A 12,200-nucleotide genomic window follows, 5' to 3' on the forward strand; every position below is an offset into this window, starting at 1 on the left:
CCGAGAGATGGAGAGAAAGAGGCTCGAGCCTCCCCTGAGCTCGACCCGCTGGCCAGCGCCGCCGCGCAGGCGCAGTCCCGACCCGCCACGGCAGCGCGGACGAGTGCTTTGTCCCTCCCGGCGGGGGCTGGGGCGCGTCCCCGGGCGGCTCGTACTTGTCCCGTGGCGCCGGGCGCACGTGGGCTTGGGCGGAGTGGCCGGCGCCCTGGGCACGTCCTGAGCCTGCACGCATCCAAGCGGACACACACGCTGCCCCGCGCGGACAAGCAGAGCCGGGCCACACATATCGGGGCAGTGCCCCAGGAACCCACAGATTGAGGCAGAACCACCGGGAGCGATGTCCCCGCAGTACACACAAATCTGTGCACACAGGGCCAGAAAAGACAGGTTCACACATCTGGGCATGCAACCCCAGGATCGCAGACTCACAGGCCACCGGGACACGTGTCCACACACCAACACAGGCACCCATGAGCAAACAGGCCCACAGGCATACCCACATGAGCACAAAAGGCACACACTCCCGTGAGGGCAAACTCACACCCATGGTCCTACTTCTGCTCCCAAGACACACACACACCCATGGGGTCTCCAGGTGTCCATTCTGACCCGACATTGTGGTATTTGGCTTGTGAAAATAATCGTGAACAAACATCCCGATTTTGAAACCTGTTTTTAATTAAACAGATTAAACAGTATTATTACGACCAGAGGTAACTTACATGGATAGGTGTGTGATCTGATATAAAATAAATTTCTCCCTCTATAGACTGGTGCAAATGAATGTCCCAGGTTGTGTGCCTTGGTGGAGGGGAGAAGGGAAGTGAAGAGGGTCTTTGGATTTTTCTCCAGAGTGCCCAGGGTTTTTGCTGACCCAGTCTCACCCCCACCCCCCAGCACTCCTGGGAAGCACACAGCATGCACCCAGCCACATCTCCCCATGGGGACATCCACAGCTCCACAAGGGCCCCCACTGTGTCAACTACCACCATCCACCCAGGGCATCTGAGCCCTCAACGGTTCACATTTCAGGAGTCCTGGGCTTCCCTAGTGCATCTCAGACACAAGCAAGATTTCTGCCAGCACAATTACTCCCCAAACTCAAGGGAGAGATGTGCACAGACAGCCACATTCCAGAGAGCTCCAATCTGATTATGTCCCTCCCTGGCCAGAAGCCCTCCAGCCACCCATGCTGCCTGCACAAAGGCCCCTCTGACACAGTCTGTCCTCACACCCCACCCCCTCTCACTCTCCAGCACACAATAGATACTCAAGAAACCAGTGGCCAAACTCTGAGGTCTGTTTGTGTTTAATCAGACAATATGCAAAGTATTTACAACCAATTCCAAATCCCCCCCGCCCCGCCCCCCCTCAGGCCTGGGCCGTGGAATGCGGGACCCCCAGGCCCTGCCCAGAGCCGGGGGGTCCCCTAGGCCTCTGCATAGTCATCTGAAATCTACAAAACACTGTTTGTTTAAAAAAAAAAAAGACAGTATTAGGACACCTTATACAAAGAGGGCTGGGCAGTCGGAAGGGGATTTGAGAGCACGCTGGGGTACGTGAGCCCAGATTCAACTGGGACGGACAGGAGAAGACTTAGGTAATAAACACATATGAAAGGAAAAGTTGAAATTTCATAGGCAGGCACCGCTTGGCCTCCTTCCCCGCTGGCAGGGAGAACCCCTGGCTGGCTCGAGAACCCCTGGCAGCGGGAATGTTATTGCTATGATGGGGGGGCTGTGGGTGAAATGTACAACATGTTTTGGGGATAGAGCAGGGGCATTTTTACATGTTAAATATGGAGACACATGGAGGAACACACACATGCACACACACACACACACACACAACACACACAGGGGCCCTTGGCTAGATGCCTACAAACTGTCAGCTGCCCCATTTAAGAAGGGCACACTGAGGCCCAGGGAGAAGCCACTATATAGCCCAAGGCTGAACAGCAGAAACAGGGCCAAAACATAGTCTCCTGATGCCACAGGCTGGGCTCAGCACGTGATGCCAGGGTCTGGACAGGAGTGGAGCAGTTGCAGAGGCCATGGCCACATATAGAGGCAGACACTGAAGCCCAGAGAGGAAGCAGGGGCTCCCCAAGGGCACACAGCCAGTCCTGGTATGCGGCAATAGGCACCCCCATCCTCTCTCACCCCAGCCTAGGCACTCCTTTCCCTACTCGTGAGTTAAGGGTGCCAACTTGGGGAGGAGAACAGGAGCCAGGCATTGAAATGACACAGGACAAACTGGGGGAAGGAGGACCTGGGGTTCCTTCCTGAGGCCAGGGCCTCCCAACCACTTGGACCTTCTACTTCTGCCTGATTGCCTCCAGAGCCTGTGAGCTCATTCCCTTTCATGACTGGCTAACTCCAAAGGTCAAAAACCACACACGTTCTGATTGAAACCTGCCTCCCTAACCCCGTACCCTCCATTTCTAGCTCAGCCCCACATCCACCTCCACTCTCTCCCCCCACTGAGCGAGGAGTGGCAGCAGGACTCTCTCTGCTCTCTCTAACCCATCCGCAGGCCCCTTGTCCCCTGGGCTGCCCCAGTCTGTCCACGATGCCTCCAAGAACAATGTCATTGGTTCCTGAGGAAGACAGAGGGAGCACCGGGTTCCAATCCCGCCTCAACCCTCAACCGCTCTGTGATCTTGGCCAAGTCACATCCCTTCTCTGCACTCACTTTCCCCATGGGTAATATGGGGACAAGGAACTAAAGACCTCTAAGGATCCCTCAAGTCTAAGAAGGGCAGGGTCTGAGGAGGGTGTCCACCCCACGCACCACCATCAAGTCAAGCTAGGCCTCACCAGCCTGGGGGCCACAGCGCAGGGGGCTGGACCCGGCAGCCTCCACCAACAGGTGTTTCAGGAATGGACGGAAAGGGCAGGGTGGCAGGCAGGCCGAGGGCCAGGGGCCCATCACTCCTCTTTGGAAAGGCTCTTTGGCCCGCTCCGCAGACAGACCTGGGGTGGCGGGGAAGTGGGAAGGAGCCAGCGCGTGGAGCAGGTTGAGGCTAAGAAAAGGGCTCCCTCATCCCAGCCCTTCTTCCCAGTTCCATCTGCTGAGACGCGCAGAGCTCCAGGGGGAGGACGCAGGGAGGAGGCTTGCGGCTGGCGGGGAGCCGGGACGCAGACACTGCACCAGCCTTGGACCCCGCCCCCAGGGCTGCCCCAGGCCCCAAGCCCTTCCATGCCACAAAAGAGGGAGGGGCTTCGCCACTGGCATTCAGCCCCACGGAGAGGATCAACGGGGGGCGGGCGGGCAGAGGCAGGCAAGACCCGTCTGGGGCCACCCAACCCAGGATTCAAGCTGAGAAGGCAGTCTGGCCCAGGAGCCCACGCCCTATAGGTTCTCTCCGGGCTGGTACTGGGGCTCGGTGGACGTGAAGTAGTCCTCCAGGAAGGCCTGCAGGTACTCGAAGGTGGGCCGTTCCTCCGGGTCCTTCCGCCAGCACTGGCACATGAGGTCGTGCAGAGACTCAGGACACTCAGGCGGGCAGGGCATCCGGTAGCCCCGCTCCACCTGGTCCAGCACCTCGCGGTTCACCATCCCTGTGAGCAGAGGGTGGCGTGAGGCGGTTGGCTCCGGCCAGGAAAGCGGGGCGGGGTAAGTTGACGGGGATAAAAAAGAGGGCTTCCTGCCTGGGACAGGGTGGCTGTGACCGTGGGTAAGGCCCCCCGCAAGGCTGGAAGCCCTGACCAAAGACAGAGCCTAAGATCAGATGGTCAACCTCTTTGTTATACAGATGGGGAAGCTGAGGCCCAGGACGGGACTTGATTTGCCCAAGGTCACCTGAGCAGAGGGGTCACCATGGCAGGGGCAGAAGGACAAAAGATGGGCTGCGGGGAGGCCTCTTACCAGGGTAGGGCACCCGTCCCTTTGTTGTGAGCTCCGTCAGCAGGATCCCAAAGGACCACACATCTGACTTGATGGTGAACCGGCCGTAGAGGGCAGCTTCTGGAGCCGTCCACTTGATGGGGAATTTGGCACCTGCAGGAACAAGAAGGGTCGGGGGAGCTCAGGAGAACATCAGGACTGCTCTGCCAGACAGGCACCATTCTTATCCCCACTTGACAGAAGAGGGAAACAGGCTCAGAGAAGGGGCGTGACTCCTCATGGCCACACGGCATCTGCGGGGCCCCTGCCCACCTTGCCGGGCCGTGTACTCGTTGTCTTCGATGAGCCGAGCCAGCCCGAAGTCAGCCACTTTGCACACGAGGCTCTCTCCCACCAGGATGTTGGCAGCACGGAGGTCTCGGTGGACATAGTTCATCCGCTCCACGTACGCCATGCCCGAGGCGATCTGCAGGCAGAATCCGGGAGCCTGGTTCAGGGGCCATCCTGTACCCTTCCCAGATCACAGGGCACATGCCCAGGGGTGGGGTTATCTCCAGAAGTGGACAGCCAACCAAATGCCCCGCCCTTTCCACTTCTTTAGGCAATGAAGTCGATTTACAACAAATACTGTTGCCACAGAAAGCAGGACCAGTGCCCAGCAGGAGGTGGCACCACAGGGCCAAGAGGAGGCATACGACAAGATGCAGCCAGAGAAGTAGGGTGACCATGAAAAAGAGGCCCCAGATGCTCCCAGAGACACAGGCCAGGTCCTGCCTGTTGTCCCAAGTCCCCTTTCTGAGCCTCAGTTTTCTCATCTGTCAAATGGAATAACAGGCATCCCTACCTCCCCTCATTGTGATCAGGTTAAATTAAAAAGTGGTTGTGGAGCACCACCTGCAGCAAGCAAGTACTAATACATGTTTGTTGAGTGACTGAATGACCTTGACAGAGAAGAAAACTGAAGTCTGAGGTCCATAGCAAGTCAGCGACTCCTAACGCCCAGGTAAGGGCTCTTTCCTCTGCCCGGAACCACCACTCACAGCACCTGTAAGTGGTCCCAGGAATACACGGGATGAGATCAGCGAGTGTGGGGGCAATCAAGGTAAGTTTCGTGGAGGGGGCACTCAAGAGGCCAGACATGGCTGAGCCAGGTGGGTCGGAGAGCTCGAGGCCAGGTGCGGGAGGCGGGAGGGGCTGACTCACCTGAGCAGCCATGTCCACCAGCTGAGGCAGCCTCAAGTACTTGCCCGTCTCCCCCTTGAGAAAATCCAGCAAACTCCCTGGGCAGAAAGAAAGCAGCTCTAGGCCCTGCCCTGTCCTCCCCGAACCAGGGGAGGTTCGCCACCAAATGGTGGTTCCCAGATCTTGTGCACCAGGGCAGGCTGGCCTCGCTTTAACCGCACAGCAGATTTTATGTAAACACATCCCTGAATAAAGTCTATGTTTGTCCCTGGAAAGCAAACAGGATGGCAAACAATCAAACATCCACCTCTAGGTAAACAGAACTGTGGGACAGCCATACTGTGGAATACTACTCGGCAACAAAAAAGGAACAAACTACTGACACCCACGACAAGAAGGAAAACCCTCAGATGTAAAAGATTTACATACACAAAGTTCTAGAAGAAACAAATCTCTGAAGACAGAAAGCACATGGTGTGGGTCTGCGGCTGTGGAGTACTGTCTGCAAAGGGATACAAGGGCGCTCTCTGGGGTGACACAGATCTATATTTTGATTGTGGTAAGAGATACACAGTGTATCTATTTGTTAAAAATCACTGAACTGGACATTTAAAATGGGTGCATTTTATCATATGTAAATTATACCTCCAAAAAGTGGAATTTTGAAAACAATTCATTTCAGAACTAAGTAAAAGTCAAGCCAGGAACTTGACCCAGATGTGGCTCTGCTTGGAGGATTCAGGGAGCTCTCCTTCCAGCCCCAGAATGGCAAATGGCTTTACAAAACCAGCAAACGCCGGGGGAGGGGGGGGGGGGCGGGGGGGGGGGGAGGAGAGACACAGATGCATTGTGGGAAACTATTACAAACAAAATGAACCAAGAAAGGCAACCTTTGGTTTCAGTTTCCATTGACATGGGAAGTTGATTCTTTCCATGCATTCCACCTTTAAAGGCGTACACTCGAGATCTGGTGGGAAGTGAAGCACATCCCACCTGCCCTTTTGTGAGGACCCCGGCCAGGAGCCACCCTTGTTTCCGCGCCATCACGCAAGCCTCACCCTTGCTCATGTACTCCGTCACGATGTAGATGGGCTCCTCGGACACCACCGCGTACAGCTGCACCAGCTTCTCATGCCTCAGTTTCTTCATGACCTGGGCCTCCTGCAGGAAGGCCTCTGGAGACATGGTGCCGGGCTTCAGGGTTTTGATGGCCACCCTGGTAGTGCCATTCCAGGTCCCTGTGTGAAAAGGGGTGCAGACGGCCTCAGTGGAGGACCCCCATTCCCACCCCACAGAGACCAGGATCTGCCTGCCTGGGTACCAGTTTCAGCTCTGGCCTCCCAGGCCACGTGACAAGCTCAGCCAAGACCCAGCCCCTTCCTGAGCCTCAGTGTCCCCATCTGCAAAATGGGCCGGATGCTCCTCACAGGGCACGCTCAAGAAACAGGAACTGTGGTTAGGACGCTGATTATTAGACACGTCCCCAAAAGCTGCACATTCATCTGAGCGATGGGAGACTGTGGTTCCAACTCCACTGCCCTCTCCTGGTTGGTCGTGTTCCTTCTGGGCGGCCCAGGTGTTAGCAGATGGAGCGGGTACTGGTGGGGGCTGGCGGTGAGGAAAGCAGATCTCAGAACAAGGCCACCAGAACAAGAGCTTGTCTCAAGCCACAATCCCCCAAAAGTAAGGCATCGCACTAAGTACGAGGACTCGGAGGTCAGACCGGCAGGAGTTTGGCTCCCACCTCTGCCTCCTGCCAGCAGTGAGACCATAGGTGAGTCGGTTCCCTTCTGAACCTCAGTTTTCTCATCTGGAAAATGGAGATGCTATAGTATCCACCTATGGGGCTGTTTGAGGATTAAATGGGCCAAGCCCACTGTGAGGACACAGTTAATAATAGCTGCAGCTGACATTGTATTATTATCTGGTTTTCAAATTGTGAGGCCTCAGAGGAAGCTGTGTTCTAAACCAGTGCGTTTAATTTGAGTTTTGTCCCAGCCAGGCCTGAAGCTCCTTTGATGAGTGGCCTTGGGCCCTTTCCTCCCCATCTCTGGGCCTCCATCTGCGGGTTGGGGCTCTGGCCCATGTCTGCGGCCCTCCCGGCACTGGCCCTTTGGGGATGCACACCAGACTCTTCGTGAGTCTACCTGGATCACCCAGGGAGGAACGAGAGCCTCCCCCACTGACTTCACCGCGCGCCCACGCCGGGAATGAGTTTTGCAGCCAGCAGAATGGCTGACGCCATGGATTTTTCAGGCTTTGCTCACGTCCTCTTTTTTGTGCCTGTGCCTAGAAGCTGGCTTCTCACCCCCCTCCCCCCTGCCCAGCTCAAAGCCTCCCCTTTCCTGACTTGGCCTGACCTCCAGCCTGCAGGCCTCTGTCCCTGCAGGACTGCCACCCAGGAACCCCCTCTGCTCTTCCTCCAAAGGGAGGGAAGTGGAGGCAGTGAGGTCAAGTGAATACTGCAGCTCAGATGAAACCGCCTTGAAAACTGCACACGGCCATCCCCTCGCTGGACGCCAGGCTCCTGTTGGCCAGGCCTCCCTCATCGCAACCTCCGCGACTCCTGTGTTAGCAGAAACCAGTCAGTAAAAGGGGGCCTGGATTTTGTCACGGCTGCATGGCGTTCGTTTTCAAGGACGGTTTTGCCGTTTCTTCTGAGGTAGACAGGAGATCCTTAACAGGCCCGGAACATGCCAGACCCTGCACCTCCCGGCACTCCTTCTGTGAGCGGGGACTTCTCTTCCCACAGCTGAAGCTGACGTGCGGACGCAGGCAGGCCAGCATTCTCTCAACCGCCCCAACCCCACTTTACAGCTAGGGAGATCGAGGCTCAGAGTGAAGCCCCCCAGCCCAGGCCACACGGCACATCACTGGAAGCCCAGCCCCGAGCAGCGCACGGTACACAGGTGCCCCGGCATGCGGAGGTGTGGGGGTCTAGCCCCCCAGCCTGCTGCCCGCCACCCCTGGGGGAGCTCCATGTTGAAAGTAGGGCCCGCTGTTCAGCAGAGGTGACGGGACACGTGGAGGCAAAGGCTGAGGGACTCATGGGGCCTTGAGCTGCCACACGGGACAGACATCTGCCTGGGTCTCAGGTGGGGACAAGGCGGGGGTGGGGGGGGCCAGGGGGCAAGGCCTTACCCATCCACACTTCTCCGAAGCAGCCCTGGCCCAGCTTGACCTCCAGCCGCAGCGACTCCCGGGGGATCTCCCAGGCATCCTTGGCCAGGCCCTGAGTCTGCGGCTTGGATGTGGGGCACACGGTGGTGAGGCGGTGGCACAGGCCGTCAGCATGTTCTGAAGACAGAGGCAGGGAGGTGGCGTTCAGGCCCAGGTCTGCACTGGGACCTCCATGTCCCACTGTGTGTGTGTGTGTGTGTGTGTGGAGACTTACATACTGTATGTGCACAGGCTTTGGGGATGCACAGGACGCCCTCGAGGCCAAGCGTCCATACCTGTGCATATACACCATCCCTGACACAGACCCACACTGCCTCCTGCATCTGCTCCCTGAGTCATTCATTCATCAGACTTTAAAGGGCGTGGGGTGCTACCTAGGCAGGTACCAGGACCCAGTGGAACCCTGCCCTCATGGAGCTCACAATCCAGGATGGCACCCACTTCCCTTAATCACCTCCCAGGACCATGAGCGTGACAGGGGAGAGCTGTGCATGCAATAGCAGGTGGGCTGGGTAGAATCCTGGAAGGCTTCCCAGAGGAAGTGGCATCTGGGCTTGGATCTGCAGGAGGATGAGTGGTTGACTCGGGAACAGCCCTCCAAGCAGAGGGCACACTGCCTCATGCATGTGCAAAGGCCCTGAGGGAGAAATAAGCCCCTGGGTTGGAGAAACTGAAAGGAGGCCAGGGGACTGCAGGGGAGTGAGTGGGGGAAGGAGGGCGCCCCTTAAGGCAGTGAGGCCAGCCAGGTTTAGACCACCCAAGGCCTCGGAGGCCACCTGGGGCTCTTTATCCTAAAATTTCAAAGTAACCCCTGGAGGTTTTGATCTGGGAGGACAGGGTTCAGAATGAACCCCACAGCGATGGCCAAGGGGACAGAGCGAGGTGGCAAGGAAGAGTAGCTGGCACTCTCAGCAAAGGCTCCACCTGCACGCTGAGGCCACAGCCACATGCCACAGACACACAGGCACCCATAGAGACCTGTCCACATGCGAGCGTCCAGGCCATGACACTTCAGTTCCTCTGGGCAGCCTTGGACATCCAGATGGAACGGCCACACTCTTGCCCACAGGGCCTGGCCCGCGCCCACGACCTGCGCATGTGAGCTCCCCACCTGCCATGCTCTCTCCCGCTCTCTGCTGCAATTGATCTAGCCGCCCCCTCCTTGTCTCCTGGTAACTGCTTCTAACCGGTCCTAAGGCTGCAGGGACACATGACACCGGCCTAGGCCGCGTCCTTCCCAGCTCACTCCTCCAGGCGGCCCCCTCCTCACCAGGCAGCGGTGGAGGAGGAGAAAGAGGATGGAGGGCAGTGGGGGAGACGGAAGAGGGGAAACAGAGAAGAGAGGGCACAGGGAGGAAAGGATGAAAGAGGGGGTGGGAGGAAGGGAGTGGGAGGAAGGAGAAAGGGGAAAGGAAGAAGGGGGGAGGGGAAGGGGGGCCAGCATCCTCAGGGTGCCGGAAGTCCTGGGCCTCCTTGGCCCCAAAGCCCCCCTCCTCAGGGTCTGCAGCTCACAGGATCGGCAGAGACCCCATGCCCTCCGAGGGCCTGCTCTCCCCTGCACCCGGCTGGCTGCCCGGCACTCACTGGAGTAGTAGGCCACGAGCTGCTGCAGGCTGTTGAACTGGGTGCGGGAGGTGATATAGAAGCCCCCGCTGTCCAGCTTGCGGATCTTGTAGTGCTTCACGTTGAGGCCCTTGGCGTTGTCGAAGTCGGACACTGAGAGGCAGTAGGCGCCTGCAGAACAGGCCAGAGAGGAGCCGTCACCACCACGCCGGCCCGCCCATGGGCCACGGCACTGAGCACACCCACCCGACACGGGAAGGAAGGGAGACACGGGCGGAGCCAGGTCTGGTCCAGCCTATCTCTGAGCACCTAGTTCTGGGGCGACCACCGGAGCAGGGCCAAGTGACAAAGGGGCACCTGACTGGAGAGCCTTTCCATGAACCCTTGGCCCTGGCAAGACCTCTAAAGCCCGGGTGTTCATCCCAACTGTGTGACCTGAGCGAGTGGCTTGCCCTCTCTGGGCCTCAGTTTCCTCCTCTGCACAAGGGGGCTACTTCCCAGGCTGCTGGGGAGGGTCACTGAGACCACATATAAGAGGGCCTGGTGCACCGCAGGTGCTGGACAAATGTTTGCAGGGAGCTTAACAGGAACGGCCCCAACTGTGTCCCTGGCCTAACTGCCTCCCCTCTGTGGGTTTGCCCGGGGGAGCACTGTTCGGGCCCCACCCCTTGCTGAAGACTCTGAGTACAGGCAGGAGCCAGTGGTTGGCTGAGGCTGGGGCGGTCCTGGGCAGGAGACCGCGTACTGGGTGTGACCTGAAGCTGCACCAAGGCTAAGCTGGGCCAGTCCTGGTGGTCCCTTCCCTGTTTCCCTTGAGCCTAGAAAAGCTCTGGGCTGGAAAAGTTTCCTTCTGCCCAACAGGCCTGGCGAGGCCTGTTAACCTGAGTCTAAGAGATGCCTGGGGTGGCATCAGGGAAAAAGGTTGAGCCCCAGGAGTGGGGGAGGAGGCTTTAGTGGCGAAAGAAAGCCTTTCTCAGGAAGCAGCACACAGGCATCATACTAGAAGCCCTGTCCCCATTGCCCACAAAACCTCTGGACAGTCCTCAGGTGAGGGTTACAATCTCCAGTATAAAGAAGGGAAAATGAGGCCCAGAGAGGGAAGGCAGCGAGCCTCAGGTCACCCAGCAAGTCAGGCACAGAGCTGGGCCTTGAACCCGTACCTGGGTCTCTAAAGCCTGCACTGGACAACCATGACTTTCTGCAGAGATGGCCCAGGCCATGTGCGTACAGAAGCCACAGGGCTGAGTCTAAGGCCAAGCCCTGACCACCTGTGCACACATGCAGGCACGCCTGTGTCCAGCGGCCACACGTCCACACAGGTCCACACTCCCTAGGCCCCCGGGCACAAGGTAAAACCCATAACAATTCACTCCCACACAGCAACACAGAGACAGCTTCATCCCCACGTGTACACACACATGCCTGGACCCACACGGCCTGGGCCGCCGCATGACCGCTCATAAATGCACACATGTGACACGGCTACTCTGCTTTCCCATCTCCCGCGGAGCCCCAGGCCCGCAGGAAGCAGGAGCTTCGTTGCTATGGTGATAGGGAGTCTACAACCCACTTGTGGAGGGGCTGGAGAGAAATGGGGTGATCATTCTCTGGCAGGGGGAAAGGACAGGAGAGCAACAGAGGCCAGGACTGTTGGGGGAGGGGCCAAGCCAGGTCCCAGTACCCAGTCCAGCCCCCAAGGCCCCTGGAAAAGGGGAAGGGGGGGCACGTTGCATCAGCACCCTCCCTGGGAACAGCCTTTTGCTCTGTGACCCTCAGACCTCCTGATAACCTGTGCCCATTCCTCACTTGGGGAGCCTGAGGCCAGAGAGGCTGGCCTCTTTTGCTGCCTCTTTTGCATCATCTTTTGCTGCATCTCTGGTCACCCCAGACAACTCAGTATTCCTCAAATGTACCTCCCTGCCTTTGATCCTGTCTTTTTCTCTAGCTGGAGGGCTCTTCCCACCCCACTCCACATACCAAACTCCTATTCATTCCACAATAACCCACAAAAGGCTCAGTTCCTACTGGCCAACAGAAGCACTCATACCTTTCGTGGTCTCACTTTCTCGCACTAGGAAGGTCCCTCTTGGGTTCTCCGCATTGAGCAGTAACCGCTCTGACTCCCGTCTGGTGATCTTGCCAAAATACCACCTGGGGCAGGAGGGAGGAGCATGGTGCTGGTGGTCCAGGGTTCCGCCCACCCCCAGTGCCTCTTCCTGGGATGTGGCTGGGGCCCTGGGCAGCCAGACCTCCCCCTCTAGCCCAGGAGAGAAGCTCTGAACTGGCAGTGACGGTGAGCAAGCAGGAGGCCAGAGTTGATACTCACTCCTCGGCCTGGATGGAGTCAGAGGGCGCCACGTAGTTGCTGGGGATGTAGCCCGTCTGTCCTGTGCTGAGTGAGTGGGCCAGCCACCAGTCTCCCTCTC

The 12,200-nt window shown here is 58.0% G+C and overlaps 1 protein-coding gene across 12 annotated transcripts in view; it reads right to left on the bottom strand.

Annotated features, from left to right (window-relative positions):
• Positions 1–791: 791 nt before the first annotated feature.
• Positions 792–12,200, bottom strand: part of SRC (SRC proto-oncogene, non-receptor tyrosine kinase) — a 56,144-nt gene continuing 44,735 nt past the window's right edge. For 9 of the 12 annotated variants that reach the window (XM_057701845.1, XM_057701837.1, XM_057701843.1 and 6 more), the window contains 9 exons: positions 12,101–12,199; positions 11,822–11,925; positions 9,796–9,945; positions 8,173–8,328; positions 6,090–6,269; positions 5,053–5,129; positions 4,162–4,315; positions 3,871–4,002; positions 794–3,563 (listed from right to left, as the gene is read on the bottom strand). In XM_057701845.1, the coding sequence (XP_057557828.1) occupies positions 3,355–3,563; positions 3,871–4,002; positions 4,162–4,315; positions 5,053–5,129; positions 6,090–6,269; positions 8,173–8,328; positions 9,796–9,945; positions 11,822–11,925; positions 12,101–12,199 (1,261 nt within the window). In that variant the 3' untranslated portion in view covers positions 794–3,354. Of the gene's footprint in view, positions 3,564–3,870; positions 4,003–4,161; positions 4,316–5,052; positions 5,130–6,089; positions 6,270–8,172; positions 8,329–9,795; positions 9,946–11,821; positions 11,926–12,100; position 12,200 lie in introns of all 12 variants that reach the window. The other 3 variants (XM_057701848.1, XM_057701847.1, XM_057701846.1) reach the window with 1 other exon arrangement.

Source organism: Hippopotamus amphibius, chromosome 12 (genome assembly GCF_030028045.1).
Source record: "Hippopotamus amphibius kiboko isolate mHipAmp2 chromosome 12, mHipAmp2.hap2, whole genome shotgun sequence".
Lineage (NCBI taxonomy): Eukaryota > Metazoa > Chordata > Mammalia > Artiodactyla > Hippopotamidae > Hippopotamus > Hippopotamus amphibius.